Source organism: Loxodonta africana, chromosome 8, assembly GCF_030014295.1.
Source record: "Loxodonta africana isolate mLoxAfr1 chromosome 8, mLoxAfr1.hap2, whole genome shotgun sequence".
NCBI classification, from domain to species: Eukaryota; Metazoa; Chordata; class Mammalia; order Proboscidea; family Elephantidae; genus Loxodonta; species Loxodonta africana.
Genome location: NC_087349.1, coordinates 20,825,291 through 20,848,211, shown reverse-complemented (window position 1 = coordinate 20,848,211; position 22,921 = coordinate 20,825,291). Strand labels below are relative to the sequence as shown.

The 22,921-nt window shown below is 52.1% G+C and overlaps 2 protein-coding genes across 6 annotated transcripts in view; one reads left to right on the top strand and one right to left on the bottom strand.

Moving 5' to 3' along the window:
- The first annotated feature begins 3,541 nt into the window (after positions 1 to 3,541).
- IRF5 (interferon regulatory factor 5) lies at positions 3,542 to 21,443 on the top strand. Of its 2 annotated transcripts, none has more exons than XM_003407266.4 (9): positions 3,542 to 3,848; positions 8,894 to 9,099; positions 13,020 to 13,209; positions 13,603 to 13,667; positions 14,111 to 14,144; positions 14,299 to 14,562; positions 14,771 to 15,163; positions 15,250 to 15,368; positions 16,083 to 21,443. In XM_003407266.4, the coding sequence occupies exons 2-9, from the start codon at positions 8,905 to 8,907 to the stop codon at positions 16,326 to 16,328; spliced, it is 1,506 nt and encodes a 501-aa protein (XP_003407314.1). In that variant the 5' UTR covers positions 3,542 to 3,848; positions 8,894 to 8,904; the 3' UTR covers positions 16,329 to 21,443. The 2 variants fall into 2 exon arrangements, with proteins under 2 accessions (XP_003407314.1, XP_023400372.1); XM_023544604.2 differs by lacking the exon at positions 3,542 to 3,848 and adding an exon at positions 4,296 to 4,381.
- TNPO3 (transportin 3) overlaps positions 20,573 to 22,921 on the bottom strand; it is a 91,109-nt gene continuing 88,760 nt past the window's right edge. For all 4 annotated transcript variants that reach the window (XM_003407268.4, XM_064289740.1, XM_023544606.2 and 1 more), the window contains one exon: positions 20,573 to 21,731. The gene's annotated coding sequence lies outside the window, so the exon portion shown is untranslated. The remainder of the gene's footprint in view (positions 21,732 to 22,921) is intronic.

The window sequence follows — 22,921 nt, the reverse complement described above, 5'->3', positions numbered from 1 at the left end:
CCCCTGCAATGGGTGGATGGGACCCCTCTTCTTGAACCCTGTCCCCAGCAGAGGCACCTACAGACCCTGAGCTTCAGCCAGGTCTGTCCTGGGACAAGAGAGGACACTGGACGTTCCAGTTGGTTCCTGGGGGGCAGACTTAGCCTCTGCCCTCACAAAGCAGGGCCCACCAGTCCCTCTGCAGGCGTTCCAGAAGGCTGGGGTCTCCAGGTTGGGGGTTCCCCCTCTTCTTTTTCCTCCTTGTGCTCTGAAGGAGGTCCTCCAGACAAGCCAGCAGGATGGAGGCCCTGACCCTTCCGTGACAGAGCCCAGGAGCCAGAGGGAAGTGGTTTGGGTGTAATGCTGAGCTAAGCAGAGTTTAGGAGTGCTTTAATCAGACCAATTAAAGTGCTGCTGATGGAGGAGATGAGGATGTCTGGGAGAGGTGTGGTGTCTAGACGGTGAGGACGGGCAGGGCAAGGAGGCCGCACAAGGACCTAGAGAGGTAGAGAGACAGGGCGGAGTAGGGAGGATGCTAACAGACCCAGGGAGCTGAGCTAGGAAAGAACCCCAGGGAAAATCAGAAGTCTTCACTGCCTTTATTTAAAAAGGTGGTGAGAAATCAGAAAATAGTGAAACCCCAGAATCTGAGAGTTTAAACGAGAAAGAGAGGCAGGCACAGGAGGTCAGCAGAGATGGGGGTTTCTGGGGAGCCCTTGAGGATTTCCGGGCCTGCTCGGGCTGTGGGTGCGAGGAGAGGTGCGAAGCCAGGGGTGGATCAGTGGAGGTGGGGCGGTCCAGCTTGCAGGGGTGTAGGTGGGGAGAGGAGGTAACCCGTAAGAAAAGGGAAGTAGCGTGTGTTCCTAATGGGCTGATGGGCGAGGGCGAGGGAGCCAAGAGCCAGGGCCTAGAATGGACATGTGGGCCAGCTTGACCTCGGCCACGTTAAGAGAACAGAAAGCGTAAATCGGACAGGTGGGGACTCAGATCTAGACAGGGGATCATGTGACAGTGCTGGCTGCTAGGGGGACTTCCAGGTTATGCCCCAGAAGGTAGCAGTAGTAAGAAAGGGAGAGAAAGCCCCAGTGGCTGCATCCTGGGCATTGGTCACAATAAAGCCACCGCTTGTATGTGCTAGGATCGTGAAATGCACTTTACCGACAAGCCAGAGTGATGGCATTAAACCTTAGTCAGATCATGCCTGCCTCTGCCCTCCGGCGACCTCCCCTCTCACACAAAGCCAAGGGCCTGCTGGCCTCACCCAAGGCCTAGTCAAGTATGGATCATCCACCTCGTGGCACAGAATGGAAGCTCTGGGAGGGCCAGGTTTGGTCTAGTTTGTGGTGCACAGAGGGCGGGCAGTAAGTATTTGTTGAATTCAAGCCTCACAGCGCAACGGGGACACCAATGTCGTCACTGTCACTTCACAAACGGTAAGGAGGCTCCAGGAGAGTAAGTGGCTAGCTTGAGGCTACACAGTCCCTGAGTGGCAGGGCGAGGATTCTACTCAGTCCTCTTAGGCCTCAGAGCCTACTGTCCAGCCAACAAGCTTCCAGAAACAGGGAATCTGAGAAACAGGCCAGCCTGGGGAACCGTGAGAGCCCAGGCCAGAGGGATGGGTCTTCTGGAGGCCCAGACAACCGCTATCCATCGAGGCCTGCATGGACGGGGCCCCATGCAGTTGCCGCTTGGGCCTCTCTGCCCCCCCTCCCTGTCTCTCACTCAGGCCTTCTTTCAGTTCCCTTTGGTGATATGGCTGTCCCATCCCTACCCCTGACTCATGCAAGCACTCTGGCTGCTACCGGAATGCGGCGGGGGTGGGGGGGGTACCTCTACCACACCCTTAGTCATGATGCTCCAGCAAGGGGAGTTGGGGGCAGGGCCGGCTCCCCAACGGGAGTGAGGGGCCTGGACAGCATCTCTGCTGAGGCCTTCTGGTGTTGTGGAGATGGAGTCTCCCTGTTCCCCACGCGCCCCTACCCACCAGGGGGAACTGGGAGTGATCACATGGGGGGCAGGCCAAGCCTTACTTCCCCTTTGCTTGTGTTTCTGAGGGCAAGACAGTGGCGGGGGGGGGGGTGGCCCTGAGCAGGGACACCCTTCAATTTGGGGGAGCTTAGCACTGCTCCCTGCCCCAGCCCTGGCCCTGGCCCCTTCTCCCCTTGTTCTGATTCTGGCCCAAGGTGGTTCCTGGTCAGGCTGGCTGAGCTGAGCCCTGCACAGCACCATCCCTGGGCCTCCTGCCAATGCGGTGAGCTGGGTCGCATCATCCCCATCTTACATTGAGGAGTGAGACAGCACCTGCCTAAGGACTGAGCTAGAATGCAGCAGAGATAGATGCGAGCTCAGGTGTAGAACTCCTCTTGGATATGGCTCTAGGTATGTTTTCTGGGCCGGTGTAAATATTTTCCTTTTAAGCGTAACTGACCTCTAGCGGAAAAAGATTCCCATTTTGTGGGTGGCCACTCTCAATTAAATGGCAGTTTCTTTTGTAAAGAAAGAAATAGGAGACAATTTATCCATCTACTTTTTCATCATCCACACTTTAAATTGCTCATGGAGGCAGCAATCGAAAAATCAAATGACATATGGCTTTGGGCAAATCTACTGCAAAAGATTTCTTTGGACATGTTATCAGGAGGGACCAGTCCCTGGAGGACATCATGCTTGGTAAAGTAGAAGGTCAGCAAAAGAGAGGAAGACCCTCAATGAGATGGACTGACACAGTGACTGCAATGATGGGCTCAAGCATAACAACAATTGTGAGGATGGCACAGAACCAGGCAGTGTTTCATTCCATTGTATATAGGCTCACTGAGTCAGAACCAACTCGACGGCACCTAACAACGACAACAATAATCACCTCGTGGGCATTAGTTCCCTTGGTTTGGGGGTTTAGGGCTGTGTTCTCATGGGAGGGTGGTCCAGTCAACTGACATAACATACTTCGTAAAGTTTATGTTCTACCTCCCAGTATGGGGAGTAGGGTATGGGGTCTTAAAAGCTTATGAATGGCCCTCTGAGATACAACTATTGGTCTTTATTCATTTGGAACAAAAGAGAAAGAAGGAAACCTAAGAAGGAACTGGACTATGGGATTAATTGTCTGCATGAACCACTGTCTCCTCTGCCCTGAGACTAGACCTACATGGAGCCTGGCTACCACTACTGAACACTCTGATCGGGGGCATAATAGAGAAATTCTGATCAAAAGGGAGAAAATGTGGAGCCAGACTTCAAATTCTTAACGAATACAGACTTACTGGACTTACTGAGTCTGGAGGAGTCCCTGAGACTAAGGCCCTGAGTTGCTCTTCAAACCTTGATCTGAAACTGTTCCCTGAAACCCGCCCCTGAAGTCACCTTTAAATTAAGTAACGGTTTTTAGCCCAAAGAGTACTGCTTGAGTACCCTCGAGTACTGCTAAGACCAAAGGATCAACAGCTATTTTAAAGCACAGACAAGAAGGTTGGGGGGCAGGGAGACTAAGTAAATGGAAGTGAAACTAGGACAGAAATAAGGAGAATGTTGTCACAATGTGAAGAATGTAACCAATGTCACCGATCGTTATGTCTAGAAACTGGAATGGGGGCGGATTTCGCTGTGGCGTGGCCCCTGAGTAAAGCTGAGTCGAGTAGGAATCAGACATAAAAATCACAAGGAAAACCAGCGAGGGGAGCAGAAGTCTAGGTAGACTTCCCGGAGGAGGTGATGTTGAAGCAGAAAATTTGAAGAGCAGGAGTTACTAGTGGAGAAAGAACAGGATGCGTGAAGGTTGAGGCCGGCAAGCGAGGCCCGTTTATGGAACAGAGAAGCGCTCGGAACGCCGATGAATGGTTAATGTGAGGAGGTAGCCAGCAAGCCAGGAGGTGGGACTGGAGACCAGGGCTTGACCCCGAGAGGCCCCGAAGGCGACCTGGGAGGGGGCTGGGGTGAGGATTAGTAAGAGACATAGTGGCCTGAGAGTCACCGCCTGCAGGCGCGTCGGGGAGGGGGTGTCCGGGCTCGTGTCTGCAGCCGGACTTGAGCTCCCGGAGGGCGCGGGCTGAGGAAGCTCCGGGGCCTCGCGGAGCACCGCGGCGGGAGGTTTGTAGAGTGACTGCTTGGCGGCTCCAGGTTGCGAAGGATCCAGTGGTCCCCCAGGGCCCCGCGCTGCCTGGCGTCTCCCGGAGATCCCGGGCTGGGGGGCCCGGCCCGGCACCACGCCCCGCCCGGCCGCGGTCCCGGGTCAGTGCTGGCGGGTGGCTAGGAGTGCGGGGCGTGGCGCTGGCGGCCCAGGGCGGGGGCGGCGCGAGGCGGAAGTGGTGGCTGGCGGCCCGGCGGAGGCGCAGCCTAGGAGATCGCAGCGCCGGCGGCCGCCCGGCCCGGGCTCGGCGCGCACCACGCGGCGCCCCGCACACAGGTAGGTCCGCCCGGCGCGCCCGAGGGGCGGCGGGAGCGGTGCCGGGCACTGCCACCCCCTCCCCAGCCCCAGAGTGGCAGCGCCCCGGACACCTGCCGGCGGCGGGTGGGGGCCGCGTCTAGCCCCGCCTCGCGCCCGGGCCCAGGTGGGCGCCTCCCCTCAGGGTGCGCCCCTCGGCCCAGCGGCCTCCCGAGCGCCTCCTACATCCCGGGAGCTTGGGGTGCCACCACCGCGCGTTGGGGCACCCGGGCCGCCATCTCCCTGCATCTAGTCGCGGTCTGCCTCGCCACCGCCGAGGGCGGGAGCGTCCGGGCGCCCGCGGGGGTCGGGCTTGGTCAACGAGGCCGGCAGAGCGCAGTGCGGGAGCGGGGCCCGACCTCCTCTCTGGGCTTCCTCTCCCCTGTCCCCGGGTATCCCTCGCCCTTTCGGATAAGAAGTTCAGGTTTAAGGCTTTCATCCTCCCAGCGTCTTAAGACCACGGAGAGCAGCTCCAGTGGCAGGACCCAGGCCGAGTTCGTGCGAAGGTAACCCAGAAAAGGAGGTTACGACCCTCCCTTAGTGGCGAAGAACTGGGGGCGCACTTCTTGGGCACTTTCATTACGTTCTTCTCCCGAGTTTAAGAACGAAACAAGAGTCAAAGTGGAGGGAACAGGGAAACTGGTGTGGCGGTGAAGTGAGAAGGAGGTGGAGACACCTGTGCCGCCTTCCCCCTCCCGCGGTTGTCGTCGGGACCCCGCGAGGGCCAGAACCGGTCCGGGACCGGGCGGGGGAGCGTTCTTGGGCGCATCAGGGTGCCAAGGATGAGGAGCACTCGAGAGGCCGACCCTAAGCCAGCGCCCGGGGCTCGCCCTGCGGCCTGACCCGGCACGGTGGGCGGTGCGCCCGGGCGGAGCCTGCGGGGGTGGCCCGGAGGACCAAGTCGGGCTTGAACTGTCCGCGGGCCTTAACGGGATAAACGACCCGGACCAGAAAGGACTCAGGCCGGCGTGGGGAAGCGCGAGGCCCCCAGGAGGGGGCAGGCCGGGAGGCCAAGTCCCCTCCTCTTAGCTGTCAATCCTGGGGCGTTGGGCTGAGGGGATCCCCCGCAAGAGTCTAGGGAGGCACGGGGAAACCACCTTCTTTTCCCAAAGAAGCTACTTTGGGGTTTCCTCCTTCACCTCAGCCTTCCCCTAACCCTACTGTTAAGAAACCGCGGGAGGCTTCTTCCTGACCCATCAGCCAGAGCCTTAGCTTGTGGGACGATGAGGGGAGCAGGACCCGGGTGTGGTCAGCTTTCAGAAAGGCTGGGAGGGGTTGAAAGCCACGCCTGGGGCAGAGAACCCTTTGCTTTCTCCCTGAGCCTGGAATGGGGTTTGCGGGGAGGGGAGGCCATGTAACTAGACAAACCGGGGAGGGGCGAGGGGTGGGAGTATCAGGGAGTAGGTGATAGGGCCTGGTGCCCACCCACCACCCTGGACTGCAGAGCTGCCTCCAGGCTCCTGAGCTGCTGTGCCTGGGTGTGAGCTTCGGGGTCTCTCCACCCCAGCAGGGGCTCCCGAGCTGCCCCTCTAGATTCTTCACACCCCACTCGTGGGGTCTTCCTCAGGTCCTGGCAGCCCACCTCCTGTTGATATTTCCATGGAAGTTGGTAGAGAAGCTACCGGTTTCCCCCCACTCTCTAGGGCTCAAATCCCCAGACCTGGGTTACATACATTCACCTCAGGCTTCCAACCCTTTCCTGAGAAGGCAGACCTGGGTTGTCAAGGGGTCAAGGCAGACACGGTGACCAGGGAGGGAGTGTCGGACTGGACTCTCTGAGGGCTGTGGCTTAGCTTTTGGGCCCCCTGGGAGTCTGGGTCGCTATGAGTTGGAATGGACTCGACGGCACTGGGTTTGGTTTTTGGTTTTGGGAGCCTGGGTCTTTGTTTCCTTCGTCTTTTTTTTTTTTTCTTTAGTATTTAATTGTTTCATAATTTAATAAACAATTTGCATACTGGGGGAGTGCATGAAGGAAATGAGAAAAACATGCTCCCTGGGTGATTGTTTTTATCTGGAGGGAAAGTAGGGATGGGGCACAAAGGCAGAGATTCGGAACACGTGGGCAGTCCCAAGTTAGGACCCTCCCAGTCAGGCCTCCCGCCCAGATAAAACACCCTAAGGGCTAATGCTGAGCCTGGTCCCGCCCAGGGAGATGCCCTTGTGGACCTGGCTCCAGGCTAAACCCCTGAGGCAAAGATCCTTCTGTGGAGGGGGCCCCTTCTTCACACCCTCCCCATGCAGCTGACAGACTGCAGCTTTCTGACCACGAGGCCAGAGTTAAAATTTAAAAACCTTTCTCTGAACTGAAGGGTGGTGCTGGCCAGGCAGCTGGACTCAGCCAGGCTTCCCTCTTGGCTGGGGCAGTTGGGCGCAGAGGAGGAGTAGATCTGTCTGGGCTCCCCAGCTGCTCCGTGCCCCCACCTCACAGCTACAGGCCTGTGTGCATGCATGCGTGCGCGAGTGTGTATGTTTGCTTGTGTGTGTTTGCATGTGTGTGCTTGCATGTGTGTGGGTTTGTGTGTGTATGTTTGTTTGCATGCATGTGTGTTTGCATGTATGTGTATGTATGTTTGCATGTGTATGTGTATGTTTGCGTCTATGTGTGTGTTGATAGTGCTTTCTTTTGCCCACCCCCGCTTGGCCAGAATAGAGGAATGACTCTCCACCTCTATTCTAGGACCGAGGCCTCTCAGGAGGCTACAGATGCAAATACAGTGGAGGGCTACCCAATGTGACCAACCACACCCAATGCAAAGACTGCAGGCTGGGGTTTGAGGGTGAGCTACAGGGGTAGGAAAGTTAGAATTTGGTCTTGGGGACCCACTGTGGATTTTCGCCTGTCCTGTTCTCCCCAGCTCACAGTGCCTCAGTTTCTGAGTTGTCTGGGCTGGCCACTTTCATTTCCCCTGGGGCTGGGTGGAGGCTGGTGCAGAAAGGGGAACTGAGCCACTGGCCTTCCGAGGCCTGGGGGTAGGGCTGGGAGCTGTCCCACCCTCCCTGTCCCAGCCCTGGGCAAGGGAGTGGCCATACCCTTCCTGGGTCTCTGACAGCTCAGCTGACACTGTATTGAGGAGAAGCCACAGATGGAGTCTCCTTAGTGGTGAGGTGCCACTTAGCACCTGCAGCCCAAAAAGGTCCTGGGCAGGGAATTGGAGGGGAAACTGAGGCTCAGTGCTCCAAAGCTAAAGTGGGCCTGGAATGACAGAGGGGGCTCCAGGCCTGAGAGGTCATCTTGGCTAGTCTCCCACCCAAGACCGGTGTGGAAGCCCAGCAGGGCTTGATTACCCCAGAGGGGGAGGCTTCGGCCTCACAGGCAGCAGTCCAGTCTGCGGTTTGGTGCCTTTAGCAGTCAGAAAATTCTTTAACCTGGGCCCAATCTGTCTCAGCGGAGGGTGTTTTGGTGTTGACTCTGAACCTAGTTCATTTGTCACATGGCAGTACCTCGAATGTTAAGGATAGCTCTCTTCCCTCCTCCCGCCTGGCCTTCCCTTCACCAGCCTGGGCACCCAGTGTCCTTCAGCCATTCCTCCCTGACAGCCCTTCCTTTCGGGCCTGGCCCTGCTCCTCTTTCACTTTCCCCTCCGCTGTGATGTGGGTCGGGAGGAGCTTGAGAGAACAGGCTTGGGGGTGGAGGATAAGCAGCTGAGGGAGGGGTGCAGGATGCTTCGATTGTTTCTTAAATCCTCCTTTCGTCCAATACGAGGCAGGGGATCCAGGGAGAGGGCTGGGGGAGTGTGTGGAAGGATGCAGCAGGGACACTCATGCCCACTTGGAAGGTAGAGAAGATGGGTGGGCTAAAAGCCTCAAACCACTTGTCTCAGTGGGAAGAGTTTGGGGCCATTCGTGGCACTATCGAGAGTGGAGTGTCGGTGGAGGGGGGGTGGTGGGCTGATGGGCTGGGGGTACCCACCCACAAGGGGCATTTTTGGTACATGCCCTCACATCAGCCTTGCTCCAGGCATCATGGCCTCCTCGGAATGCCCCCACCCATCCTTTCCCTATCCCACCCTCATTGGTTACCTGTTTTCCTTACTTATGGGGGGTCCTGAGGGAACGCAGATTCCAAGCAAGCGGGAGAAGTGCATGGTCCCTGGGGGCAGTTGTGTGCCCACGAATTCACACATACATGCATGTCTACCACTCAGTTCAATCCGTAACAGGTGGCCTCCCCTCTGGGGTACAGCAGTTGAGAGCAGTTCTCTGGAGGAGGGGCAGCTCTGTTCCGTCAGCAGCCAGTCCTCATGGCAGCAGTGGAATTGCCACCCCAGCCAGTAAAGGGCACCTGGGTAGAGGACCACTACAGCTGTGAACCCCTCCTCCTCTCTTCCCAAAACCCAGAGCACAGACACTGATGGTTGGAAAAGAGAACTGGCCTTGGACACCAGGACCAGTTAGAGGGACTCCAGCACTCCATTCCCGGGGGTAAGGAGCACCCTGAGTGCCCCCTAGCGGCAGATTTGCTGAGGCCTGCCCCCCTCCTGCTTTCTCTTGCAGACACCTTTGCCATGAACCAGCCTGCCCCCGGGGCGCCCCCCGCACCTCGCCGGGTGCGGCTGAAGCCCTGGCTGGTGGCCCAGGTGAACAGCTGCCAGTACCCAGGGCTCCAGTGGGTCAACGGGGAGAGGAGATTCTTCTACATCCCCTGGCGCCACGCCACGCGACATGGCCCCAGCCAGGATGGGGACAACACCATCTTCAAGGTAAGCCCTAGACTGGAGCTGCTGCCTGAACCTCCAAGGCACCCCCCTTCCCAGAGGGGAATCCCCACCAAGTCTCCTTGAGGCTGGGCCACTGTCTCAGCTGCAGGTGGTCCCGGGCCTGGACTAAGAGGACACAGGCATAGCCACAGGGTACACCTTTCCTAACCTGCACCTCAGAGCAAGTTGGGGACCTTCCTGTAACTCCTATTACCCACTCACTGTCCTTGCCTCATTCCTTCGTCCTTATTACATGTGACTACATGTTCAGTGAGCAAATACACATAAGCCAGAGAAGATAACCCATAATCTTAACCTTAGAGGGTAACCTGTTGCTGTACTCACTTTGTTTTTTCTCCTTTTTTTTTTTTAAATTGTACTTTAGGTAAGAGTTTATAGCTCAAGTTAATTTCTCATATAAAAATTTATTACTCATATTGCTGTGTGACAGTAGTTGGAATCTCTATAATGTGACAGCACACTCCCCCTTTCCAGCCCCCATTTCTCCTGTCCATCCAATCAGTTCCTGTCCCTTCCTGCCTTCTCATCCTGCCTCCGGAAAGGAGCCACCCATTTGGTCTCCTGTATCTGCTTGAACTAAGAAGTATACTCTTCATGAGTATTATTTTATGTTTTATAGACCAGCCTAATGTTTGTATGAAGAGTGGGCTTCGGGAATGTTTTAGTTCTGGGTTAACAGAGCGTCGAGGGACCATGGCCTCAGGGGTTCCTCCAGTCTCAGTCAGACCATTAAGCCTGGTCTTTTTACGTGAATTTGAGTTCTGCACCCCACTTTTCTCCCGCTCTGTCAGGGACTCTCTGTTGTGTTCCCTGTCAGGGCGGTCATTGGTGGTAGCCGGGCACCATCTAGTTCTTCTGGTCTCCGGCTGATGGAGTCTCTGGTTTATATGGCGCTTTTGTCTCTTGGGCTAATACTTTCCTTGTGTCTTTGGTGTTCTTCATTCTCCTTTGCTTCGAGTGGGTTGGTACCAATTAATGCATCTTAGATGGCTGATTGCAAGCTTTTAAGACCGCAGACACTATTCCCCAAAGTGGGTTGCAGAACATATTCTTAATAAACTTTATTATGCCAATTGACCTAGATGTTCCCTGAAACCGTGATTCCCAGACCCCAGCCCCAGCTACTCTGTCCCTCAAAGTGTTTGGCTGAGTTCAGAGAACTTCTTAGCTTTTGGTTTAGTCCAGTCGTGCTGACTTCACCTGTATTGTGTGCTGTCCTTCCCTTCACCTAAGATAATTCTTGTCTACTATCTAGTTAGTGAATTCCCCTCCCCCTCCCTCACTACCCTCGTAACCATCAAAGAATATTTTCTTCTATGTTTAAACCTTTTCTTGAGTTCTTATAATAGTGGTCTCATACAATATTTGTCGTACTCACTATTAAGATCCTTTGCTTATTTATATTTTCAGCTTTCTGCATGTGTATATATGAAATGCAAAAATGGAATCAAACCATACATTGTTTTATTACCTGCATTTTTTCACCCAATATCAGGAACAGCTTTCTAAATCCCTCCAACGGAATGTTAGTTACTCAAAGTTATATGGACATACATTGGAAAGGAAAGCATCTGTGCACGTCACTTTTACCTTTTGTGGTCCAGTCAGTTCTGATTCATGTTGATCCCACGTGTCAGAGTAGAACTGTGCTCCACCCACGGTCACTGATTTTTTGAAGTAGATTGCTAGGCCTTTCTTCCCAGGCACCTCTGTGTGGACTCGAACCGCCAGCCTTTTGGTTAGCATAGTAACTGTTTGCACCACCAAGCGACTCTACTGAAGGGGTCACGCAGTCCCCAGGTTTGGGACACTTTAGGTTGCTTCAGTGTGAACATCTAACCGCCATGCACACCCTCCCTCACCTTAAAAATTCAAACCCACTGCCGTTGAGTCGATTCCAACTCACAACGATCCTATAGGACAGAGTAGAACTGTCACATAGGGTTTCCAAGACTGTAAATCTTTACGGAAGCAGACTGTCACATCTTTCTTCCGCAGAGTGGCTGGTGGGTTTGAACTGCCGACCTTCCAGTTAGCAGCCAAGCGCTTAACCATTATGCCACCAGCGCTCCTCAACTCTCACCTTACAGATCCTAAATTATTTCCTTGGGATTAGTTCCTAGAGTTAAAAGTTGCTAGGTCAAAGGGAAGGCATATTTTTAAAACTTTAGATGCGTATTTCTTAACCTTTGCACTTCATCTTTATCCTTTCAAAGTACTTTTTAAAACTCATTTATTATTTCTGAATAGGTAACATAGTCACACAGTTCAAGATGAAAAAGGTATAAAATGGTTTACAGGGAAAAGCCTCTCTCCTTCCCTGTCCCCCAAACACCCTCTTTCCTCCTTGGAGGTAATTGATGTTACGGATTTCCTTTTTTATCATTCCTGAGAGGTTTTTGTACCAACATAAGCAAATGTGCACCTCTCTCCCATTTTTGAGAAAAATGGCAGATGTATGTACCCTCCTCTGCAACTAATATTTCTTTTTTTTAGAAATAATGTTTTATTGGGTTTTCAGTGAAAGTTTACACAGTAAATTAGGTTCCCATTTGACAATCTCTGTACAAATTGTTCAGCAACATTAGTCACATTTTTCACAATGTGTCAACATTCTTTTTAATTGCATTCTGGTTGTTTCATTTCCAGTGCTCTAGTTTTCCTGGTCCATTATCTTCTCATCTTTGCTTTAGGCTAATTGTTGACCTTTTGGAATCATATAGATGTTTTTTTAATGGAGCACCGTACTCACGGGTAATATCTTTTATTTTGTGTGCCACTTTGTTATTTTGCTAAAAGGTGACCTGGCAGGGTGGGGGGCGGGGGGGAGGGGATAGTTTCAGTTCAAAGTTTAAAGAATATCTCAGGGTGATAGTCTCAGGGAGTCCTCTAGTCTCAGCTGGTCCAGTGAGTCTGGACTTTTTAAGATTTTGAGTTCTGTTCCATGTTTTTCTCCCGTTCTGTCAGCATCCACCTACTGTGGCCCTGATCAGAGCAGTTGGTAGTGGTAGCCGGGCACCATCTAGTTCTTCTGGTCTCAGTGTAGATGAGGCTGTGGCTCATATAGGCTGATAGCTCTGTAGACTTCTGAGGCTTTGATTTCCTTCTTTCTTTCTCCTGACCTGTCCCTAATATTTCTTCAATATCACTCCATGTCAGTGTAAAAAGTGTCCTCTTTTTTTTTTTTTTTTTTTGCTGCGCTGTGTTCTATTTTATGGTTTAGCTGTAATTAATAATTTACCCAGCCCCCTATTGATAGACCTTTAGGTAGTTCGGGTCTTTTGCTTTTACTAACAATGCTGCAGAGAATAACTCTGTGTGTGGATAATTGTGCATGGATGCTTATATATCTGTAGGATAAATTCCTTGAAGTTGAAATGCTGGGTCAAAGGGTAGAGATCAATGTAATCCTGATGTCACGAAATTACCTCACAGTGATAGGATAGCATGTAGAGGCTTCCTGCCTACAGGCACAGTGTGAGTGCTTCATGGGCATTAACCCCTGTAGTCTTCGCGTACCACCTTGTGAGGTGAGACAATGGGGAGCCTGAGGCAAGGAGAGGCGAGTGACTCGGCCCTGGCGCACAGCTGGCAGGTGGCAGATTCCAGATTCACACTCAGTCCTGATCTAGATGCCTTTTTTCACCACGTTCCGCTGCTCTCCTTAGAGACTATAGCTGTTTGCTGTCCCAGAAGCAGCATATTCGAATTCCTGCAAAAGCCCTCCAGTTTCATGTGGCTTATTGGAACCCTGAGGGCTGGGGATGGGCAGGCGCCAGATCCCCCATGTGGCAGATGGAGGCTCAGGTGTTGCTGAAGCGTTGTGGATGGGTCAGGCACAGGCTGGGGCTCTGGTGAGGGGTGAGGTTCTCTGTGGTCAGCTGTCTTTTCTTCTTGCCCAGGCCTGGGCCAAGGAGACTGGGAAATACACTGAGGGTGTGGATGAGGCTGACCCGGCCAAGTGGAAGGCCAACCTGCGCTGTGCCCTTAACAAGAGCCGAGACTTCCGGCTCATCTACGATGGGCCCCGGGACATGCCACCTCAGCCCTACAAGATCTACGAGGTCTGCTCCCATGGTCCCGCGCCTACAGGTATGACGCCTGGCTCTCCTGCGTGTGGGAAGGCTCAGGGCCCCTGCAGTGGACAGTGGGCAGGGACCTGCCTGCTGGGCTCCCAGGAGTGGCCAGGGAGTGGGTCATTTGTGGCATCAGACCACGGCCCTGGAGCCCTATCTGGGGTGTTTGTGTTCGTCACCCTGCCCTTGTTCTTAGTGCTTGGAGGGATGTAAACACAACTGCTGGGAATGGGTCAGGGAGCTGAGTGCCATGCGGTGGCTGGGCCCTTCCCCTCCTCCTGGGTTTTGAGGAGGTGACAGCCAGAGCTGGAGCTCCAGACCACCTCTCTGGCTTCCCAGATGAGCCCCAGTGGCCTTCCTCCTCCTCACCGGTTGACTCCCTCATATCTTTCTCTCCCTCACTATACAGAAGCACAGCCCAGTGAGGACTATGCTATTGGGCCAGGAGAGGAGGAAGAGGAGGATGAGGAAGAGGTGAGTAGGGCAGGGACGCTGCTGCTCTGATGAGGCAGGGCCCCTTTTAGGAAGTTTCCACAGCCCTATGCTGCTTCGGGATCAAGCAGCCCCATTCCTGCTGCCATTCCTGTCTCTTCTCTTGGGAGTCTGAATGGTAGGTATGGGGTCAACACCTTGTACCTCCTGGGCTTTACTGTGACAAGCCTGCTCACCCATGATCTGGCCGATTCTTGCCACAGCTGGGGCCCAGTAAGTACTACTGCCTGCAGAGGGCAGGTGAGAGGAAACTAAGGCACTGAAGCTTTAATGCTTAGACGACAGGGTTGAGCAGGAGTCAGGGTCAGGGCCTGCTGAGGTGGACTGCCAGGTGGCTCTCCTATGTCATTTCTTCAGTATCAGATCCGTTTAATGACTTCTCTTTCCTGACCGCTTGCTGTCTCCTCTGCCTGTCTTCCCATTAGCTCCAGAGGATGTTACCAAGCCTGAGTCTCACAGGTGGGCCAGAAGGTGGGGTGGTTGGGGGCTTAGTGTAAGGTACTGGGAGGAGGGTGAAGGGAGGTTGGGGAGAAGCCCAGGGCTGGGAGCAGGTGGACCTGGGAGAAAGTTCTAGAAGTGGCATTAATGGTTCTGCCCACCCCATCCTCTGCAGAAGCAGTGCAGCCTGGCCCCTCCATGGGACCCTATTCTGTACCCAAAGAAGAGCTCAAGTGGCCCCCCACCCTCCAGGCGCCTGTGGTGCTGGGTCCCCCTGCTCCAGAACCCACCCTCCTGGCCCCTCCCCCCAACAACCCTGCTAGCTTTGGGGAGCTGCTCCCTGAAGTCCTGCTGGAGCCTGGGCCCCTGGCCGTCAGCTTGCCCCCTGTAGGAGAACAACTCCTGCCTGACCTGCTGATCAGCCCCCACATGCTGCCCTGTAAGGACCACTGGTGGGCTGGGGTGGGAGCGGACTCCAAGGATGGTGGAGGGTGGGGAAGAAGGAAAGAGCAAACGTTCATGGGTTCCCTCTCTGGGGGGAGTAAGTGGGAGAGCTGCGGACAGGGCGGGCAGGGGATGCTCAGGGGCTGGGGATGGGAGGCCTGGGCTGGCTCAGGAGTGGTGGGCAGCCTGTCCTCTGCCCACAGTGACCGACCTGGAGATCAAGTTCCAGTACCGCGGCCGGCCGCCCCGCTCCCTAACCATCAGCAACCCGCATGGCTGCCGGCTCTTCTACAGCCAGCTGGAGGCCACCCAGGAGCAGGTGGAGCTCTTTGGCCCGGTGAGCCTGGAGCAGGTGCGCTTCCCCAGCCCTGAGGACATCCCCAGCGAGAAGCAGCGCTTCTACACCAATCAGCTGCTGGACGTGCTGGACCGCGGGCTCATCCTGCAGCTGCAGGGCCAGGACCTCTATGCCGTCCGCCTGTGCCAGTGCAAAGTGTTCTGGAGTGGGCCCTGTGCCGAGGCCCACGCTGCGTGCCCCAACCCCATCCAGCGGGAGGTGAAGACCAAGCTCTTTAGCCTCGAGCAGTTTCTCCACGGTGAGGCCCCATGTCGGCTCCTCCTGGCCTCTGTCACCCAGGAGTGTGGTTCTAGCCTCTGACTTGGGCTCTTGATCTTGCTTCAGAGCTCATTCTGTTCCAGAAGGGCCAGACCAACACCCCACCACCGTTTGAGATCTTCTTCTGCTTTGGGGAGGAGTGGCCCGACCGCAAACCCCGCGAGAAGAAGCTCATCACTGTACAGGTCCGCTTACACCCCAACCCTGCCTTGGCTTGAATATTGGGTGACCCTGGGGCTAGATCCTTGTCCCTGGGTGGAAGCTCTGTGCTCTCTGGTCTGTGGGAACTCAGCTGCCAGAGATAATCAAGGTGCAGGGCTGCCCGCACATAAGCAGCCTTTGTGCAAAGTAGAAACAGGCACTCCTCCTTCTTGGTGGGGAGCCCTGGTGGCACAGTGGTTAAGCGTTCTGCTGACCAAAAGTTTGGCAGTTCGAATCCACCAGCCGCTCCTTGGAAACCCTATAGGGCAGTTCTACTCTGTCCTATAGGGTCGCTATGAGTCAGAACTGACTCAATGGAAATAGGTTCGTTTGTTTGTTTTTGGTTTTCTTCCTCATGGAGTCCCTGGGTGGTGTAAATGATTAATGCTTTTTGGCTGCCAACTTAAAGGTTGGAGGTTTGAGTCCACCTAGAGGAGCCTTGGAAAAAGGCCTGGCAATCTACTTCTGAAAAGTAACAGAACCCACCAGAACAGCCATTGAAAACCCTATGGAGCACAGTTCTACTCTGACTCATATGGGGTCACCATGAATCAGAGTCAACTAGATGGCAACTGTTTGGATGGCTTTCTTCTTGGGGGTTGCAGTCCACCACCTGTCCCCTGGTGGATGCCCTCCTGCACAGCTGGATCCAACAGCCTGCCAAGTCCTTCCTGTCCCCTCTGCTCTTCTCCCCCCAGGTGGTGCCTGTGGCAGCTCGGTTGCTGCTGGAGATGTTCTCAGGGGAGCTTTCCTGGTCGGCTGACAGTATCCGGCTTCAGATCTCAAACCCAGACCTCAAGGACCGCATGGTGGAGCAGTTTAAGGAGCTCCATCACCTCTGGCAGTCCCAGCAGCGGGTGCACCCCGTGGCTCAGGCCCCTCCTGGGCCAGGCCTCGGGGCTGACCAGGGGCCCTGGGCCATGCACCCAGTTGGCATGCAGTAATGAGGCTGCACATAGTGACTGGCCTGGGCTTCACGGGTGGCTGTGAGGACTGAGGTGGAGGTGCAGTGGCCCAGTGGGCACTGGGTCTGGGTCTCCTAGAAGTAGATTTGGGCCAAGAAGGTGAGGGAAGAAAGACCAAGCCCCGGGTCTTCCTTGGATCTGCCTCTCCTGTGCTAATTCCCGTGTGCCTGGCTCTTGGGGAAACTTGGCTCTGAGCGCCAGTGAGCGTAGAGGGACTCCCCAACTCAGGTGCCTAGTTGCACAGGGCGGATGGTCCCAAGGCTGGCCACTCTTGTGGCTGTCCCCATTTCCTGTGGCAAAAAGAGCAAGGAGTGCTGTGAGCTGAGTTCCGTCTCCACCCCTCAACCCCGCAGCAGGGCCTCTGCAGGGCATGGGCCTGATTCGGGGGTTCCCTAGTTTGAGCCTCACTTCCTTGCCTTATGGCCTTCTGAGACAAGTATGAGCACTGAGGTATCACACCAGATGCTTAAGGCTGGCAGCTGTCCCTCCTTGAAAGCCTAAGAACCTGGGGTAGAAAGTGGAATTTTATGTATTTTTGGATTAATAAATGTTAAAAGCAGAGCTGGGTATTTTTTCTCCAGTACCGGTTGCTGTTCTCCCAGACCTTAATATTTCTGATGCCAGCTGCCCCTCTATCCCCTAGCCCCTGCCTCCATCTCAGGCCATTGACATACACCTTTCCTCCCATCCCCTCACCCCCTAAGCTGAAGAAAGTCAGCTGGCCTTCCTTCCTAAGCCTTCACCTGGCTGGCTTTGCTTTCCAGAAGGTGGACTGGAGCATGGGTGTGGACAGTCTAAACCAAAAAACCAAACCTGTTGCCGTCGAGTCGATTCCAACTCATAGTGACCCTACAGAGTAAAACTGCCCCTAGGGTTTTCAAGGAGTGGCTGGTGGATTCAAACTGCTGACCTTTTGGTTAGCAGCTGAGTTTTTAACCACTGTGCCACCAGGGGTTCAGACAATCTAAAAGCCTGTTCAACTCAAGAAACGGCGGAAAAGGGTTGGTATTCCAGCTGCGTTTGGGCATCGTCACCATCTTGTTATCCTCACATATACTCATTTGCTGTTAAATGAGGATGCTGCTTGCAGTTGGTAGCTTATGTTTTGAATCTGGCTCACAGATGTGATTTTTCTGGCCTCAACAGTTTATTTTTTAGATCTCTTTTATTTTGGGAGATTCATTAAAGTAGGGAGGAATGGTATGAAATCCCATGCATCAGCTTTGACAATTAAGTCATGATCAGTCTTAATCTTCTCATCTGTGCGCCCATCCACGCCCCCACTCTGAGATTATTTTGAGGCAAATCCCAGGCATAACATTTCATGTGTAAATATTTGAGCATGTATTATCACACCTAAATGTGAAGATGTTCTTACCTCATAGTGTCTAAAAAAAATTAAGATAATTGGAGAAACTTACAGTTAGAATGGGATCCAAGTAAGGTCCATACAATGCAATAGATTTTGTTTTATTCTATAGGTTCTACCTCTTAAGTTTTTATTCCCTTGCAATTTATTTGTTGACAAAACCAGTTTGCTCTGGATTTTGTTTTTGCCCAGATGTCATTGACTGTGCTTGTTAACACCTTGTCTCCTGCATTCCCTGAAAATTGATACTTAAATCTAGACTGGATTCTAGAGGCTTGGTTGGATTTAGGTTTCTGTTTTGATGACCTACTAATGGACATTTGAGTTGGTTCCATCTTTAAAGAATTCTGCAGTGAATAGGTTCCACTTGGCAGTGGCCTGTGTCGGTGCTTTTTAAGTCCACGGAACACTGATCTCGTGGCCCTGGGGGTGAACACAGCCCTCCAGCATCCAGTACAGTGGATCTCCCTTCCTTCCTCCAAGCCCTTTCTCCCCACCAAGCTCATCCTCAAATCCAACTAAATATTCCCTTTTAATTCAAGACTCCTTCCTCTTACTCAGCTTTTCATTGACATAAAGAACCTAACACTTCTCAGTCTATGAAGAGTAGAAGATATTGGCTGTTCCCATTTTTGCTAGGGTTACGTTCTTGGAAGACAACTTCTTCGTCTGCTGGTAAAAAAAATAATAAATTAAAAAAAATCAGGCATCTCCCTGTGCTGGTCACCTTGCTCGAGAAGCTCAAATTTTAACTTTTTTGGAGTTTGGCATTCATTTTTGTAAAATTATTCAGTTAGCAAATGCTTACCAGGTAAATAGGTACATTGCATTTGTGAGGCATTGGTGCCAGTCAAAAACCCAAGCTCCTTATGTCCATGTATCCTACTGTTTCAGTCACTGACCTTTTTACAAGCATTCCCTTCAAACCAAAAACCTGTTGCTGTCGAGTCAATTCCGACTCATAGCGACCCTATAGGACAGAGTGGAACTCTCCCGTAGGGTTCCCAAGGAGTGGGTGGTGGATTCGAACTGCCGACCTTTTGGCTAGCAGTAGAATTCTTAACCACTATGCCACCAGGGCTCTGCCATGAGTCAGAATCGACTCCACGGCAACAGCTTTCCCTTCGAACAGCACCTAAAAATTACAAAACACTTTAATACCTGGAAACCCTGGTGGCATAGTGGTTAAGAGCTACAGCTGCTAACCAAAAGGTCGGCAGTTCAAATCCACCAGGTGCTCCTTGGAAACTCCATGGGGCAGTTCTACTCTGTCCTTTTGGGTTGCTATGAGTTGAAATCAACTCTACAGCAAAGGTTTTTTTTTTTTTTTTTTTAATACAGTCTTGTTGGGAATAGCCCCAGTGGGTAATGTTCCTCATGATCACGACCAAAATTTCTCGGCTAATCCCGTCATGGAAACGAGGGAACAGACAATTCTGTGGGGGACTTGACTTAGGCGAGTTCAGCTGCATGATCAGTTGACCTGCAGGCGAGGAAGAAAGATGCCCGTTCTACTTCCACGAGACAGTGCCATGCAGGAACACAGCATCTACCTTGGAGTACCTGATCCCAAAAGGGTCTTTTTTGAATTAAAATTTAGGTGGGTATCCTTGAAAACCAGGAAGTAGTAAAACTGCTTCAGAGTAGCTCATTTTCAAATAACCTGTAAGGCTTCCAGTGAACAGTGGGCCCCAAAGACCAACAATGAGATAGGCTCCGGGCATTCTTGGTATTAGCCAGGACATGCATCCACAAGACGCTCCAGCGGCTAGGAGGGTTTTTCAGTCCCAGATAACCACTTCTTGTGACAGATACCCAATTCCTTAAATAAAGCAAAGTCAACTTGTTGTTGCAAGGACCTAGGCTTGGACTAGGCTTAAAGGTTTTATTGTTTCGCCAGAAATTGAGAGGGACGGCCAGGGTAATCAGATCTCACTCCTCCCAACACTCTTTAACAGTTTTCTCTCCCCGCTTCTAATAAAACTGCTTTAGAGTAAAACTCTTGAGTTTTTGACGCTGTGCAGGAAGCTCTGTCTCACTGATTCCAAATACTGCTCTGGGGTTTTCCGAGTCAAGCCCAGGAATGAAAAAGTTAGTGATGTGGTGAGGAAAAGACGGCAAAATGTCGGCATCGACAGCTCCGCTGGATGCAGCTCTGCAGACAAGGCTATTAGCTCCAAGTCCAATTACTCTAACATACTATATGACCCCACTCACAGAAAACTCCAGAAAACGCAAACAAACCTACAGAGAGCAGATCAGCGGTTGCGTGCAGATGGGGGTGACGGGAAGGGTGGGAGGCAACACGGGGATAAAGAGTATACTCAGGACCTTGATGGCGGTAATGCTTTCACGGTGTCATGTACATTTCAGCAAACGGTACACTTTAAATATGCACAGTTTATTGCATGTCAATCACACTGCAATAAAGCTGTTTTTTAAAAAAAGACTAATTACTGTAAGTTAGGGAACGATCTGCTTGGTGGCCACCGAGGAAGGAACATACCACACACCTAACGTGCAGGTGTGACGAGGAAGGAATATACCCCACGCCTGTCTAACGTGCAGGAGTGACGAGGAAGGAACATACCCCACGCCTGTCTTACGTGCGGCAGTGACCCTCGCTTGCCCTCTGGGGGTTACCTCTGAGGATGAGCAAGCGTTGTTTCAGGTACGAGCCACTTGCTAAGTATGAAGGCTCTGGCATTTAAGGCAGGGGCCTGAATTTTACCTAGAAATAAACTGCACACACGGATGTATACTAGAAAACAACCAAGACTGCTTACTTAGCTGGTCTAGCTGGGCCACTTCAGAGCTGAGGCAGTGAAAGGAAGTGAAAACAAAGAAACACTGATTAAATTTTAAAAATTTATTGTTGTTGTTTTCCTCTTATTTGTTGCTGTTGATTCGTTCTTCAGACGGCTGCAACCCCAGACAGAACAGTGCCCTACCGTCTAGTCCCTGTGCAGGACTGCACTCCTTCAAACATCAAGGCCTGCTCTGGGCTCCCCTCTCCCGCCCACCCCCCTGAAGTAAAATAATTTCCACGTTTTTTAGTCAAATACAGTCAGCCCTATAAAACTCTTTTTCTCCATATTCCCACCCTCATTTTTTCTCTCTCATCTATGGGGGAAAAATTAACTAAGAAAAAACAACACCGTTAAAAAAACTAAAACCCAGAATATAGATTTATATCCCACCACCTGCCTCAATTTAGGCTCTTTTCTCCAAGGCTGACAATGACCCAGTGTGGACTGGAACTGGGTTTGGAGACTGAGTGCACTCAGGTCTGGGATCTCAGTGAATTCTGGCCCTGGCAGGTCCTGAGTGTTGCCGAGGTGAAAGAAAGCAGAAGACACTCTGTGCTTACTTCTCTTTGTCTGAACAACTCAAAAGGTGGGAAGAAATAGCTGAGCAGGGTGGGCGAAATGTCTACTCACTTGTGTTAAAAGAGGAGGGGGAGAGAGAAAGAACAAACAACAGGAAACTCGAAGAGATGCATTTTACCTTGACTTTCTTTCCCATTGCAGCAATTTAACTCATTTGAACTCCCACATTTTCCCTAAGTAAATGTTTGTTGTTTCACAGAAAGTCTGTACTTTTATTTTTTGTGTGCACACATGTGCGCTTGGATGGGTGTGTGTATATGTGCATACGTGCGTGTGTTATTTGCTACCAGGCAAATGTTTCAGTTCTGGTTTCAATTTACTTTTGTTTTTTTCCTTTTTTATTTCCTTAAAAATTTTTTTTCCTTTTAGAAACAAGTTCACCAGGAAACCAGCTTCCCTCCCACCATGCCGGCCAGGCCACAGCCATCTTTTTTTAAACCGCGCTGATTTCCCCTCACACTCCCAAACAGGAACTCCTCAGGACGGCCTGGGAAGGCTGGAGTCTCTCCCTGTCTGACGGGACGCCCTGGTGGCGGTGAAGGCCCCTCTGCCACATGGAGGTTTCCGATTGTGGGACACAGTCTGGATTTTGTTTTCTTCCCGTCTTCTAATTAAAAGACATTCCTGGCAAAAGAGAGAAGATAATAGTCAATCACTGTGCTCGAGGAGATGGTGAGCATTTTATAAACTCAACCTCAAAGCAGAGATTTCTACTCTTGCTCAGGTACTTCATTCCGGCCTGGCCTTAAGAATTCAGTTAAAAAAAAAAATCAAATAAAAAGCTGGATTTTTACTTGTGATTTCAACTTCTGAAGGGGTTTTCTGTTTTTCCGAGACTGAGTAGTGTACTGTGGAAACAGGATTACATGAGGGGGTAAAGAGTGAGCCGGCAGGTTTCAAGGCCTCCCGTTCCAAGCCAACCAGAAGAGCTCCACTCAGTCTGCTTAAATATTGGGGTCTCAGTCGCCAACAGAAGTTTCAAAAACACTGATTTACACTACTCACAGGGTACTGCGTAAAGGTATTAAGTGGAGTGGTTAGGAGTGAGGACTGTGGTACTGCGAAGTCTACATCTGAATTTTGGCTCTACCAATTACAGACTGTGACATCAAGCCAACTTTGCACCTCAACTTCCTCATCTGTAAAACGGGAGTAATAAAAGTGACTAACCCAGAGAACTGCATGAGGGTTATCTTAGTCAGTAAACATGAAGCACTGAGAACAGTACTGACACCACTAAAGGCCTGTAACTGTTGGCTATAATTTACTCATTTAAGCCATCAACAACCTATGAGGAGTATCGATGTTAGTTAGCTATTACAGATACTATGCAAAACCCGACGGGCCCAAATGATGTTATTACTCATCAAAGAACCAAAGTTTAGAAAACATTTCTGGTGTGGCGAGCCACTGCTGACCACCACGTTCACTTAGTGCATTTATCACAGAAGTCACCCATGAGAGTGCCACTGTGCATCATGACGATGGCCTCTTGGGAGAATTAGTTCTGCTTAAGCTGTCTACGGATGGGCTTAGAGGAGAGGGGCTTTTCTTCTCTCAGTCAAGAGATGGCACCCATATTCCACTACCTAGCCTTTCTTTCCTCAGCTAAGCTTCTTGCTTTGCTTCAGAATCAGGAGTCAGGAAGCACATGGGGAGGAATGATGACTAGAAGGCTGCCAGAGATGCTAGCTCCTTTCCTGTATCTCCTGCCTTGGTCAAAACCGCATTTCAGCATTCAAATCCAGTGATAAGCACCTTGGCTCACTGAATCAGTTTTAGGAGGCTGGTGCCACGCATCATGGACAAGTTTA

Excerpts from the sequence above, each read along its gene's own strand:
- IRF5 (XM_003407266.4), top strand. The coding sequence starts at position 8,905 with ATGAACCAGCCTGCCCCCGGGGCGCCCCCCGCACCTCGCCGGGTGCGG. Across the intron at positions 14,563-14,770 it reads CAGCCCCCACATGCTGCCCT|TGACCGACCTGGAGATCAAG; the intron begins GTAAGGACCACT and ends CTCTGCCCACAG. Across the intron at positions 15,164-15,249 it reads CCTCGAGCAGTTTCTCCACG|AGCTCATTCTGTTCCAGAAG; the intron begins GTGAGGCCCCAT and ends ATCTTGCTTCAG.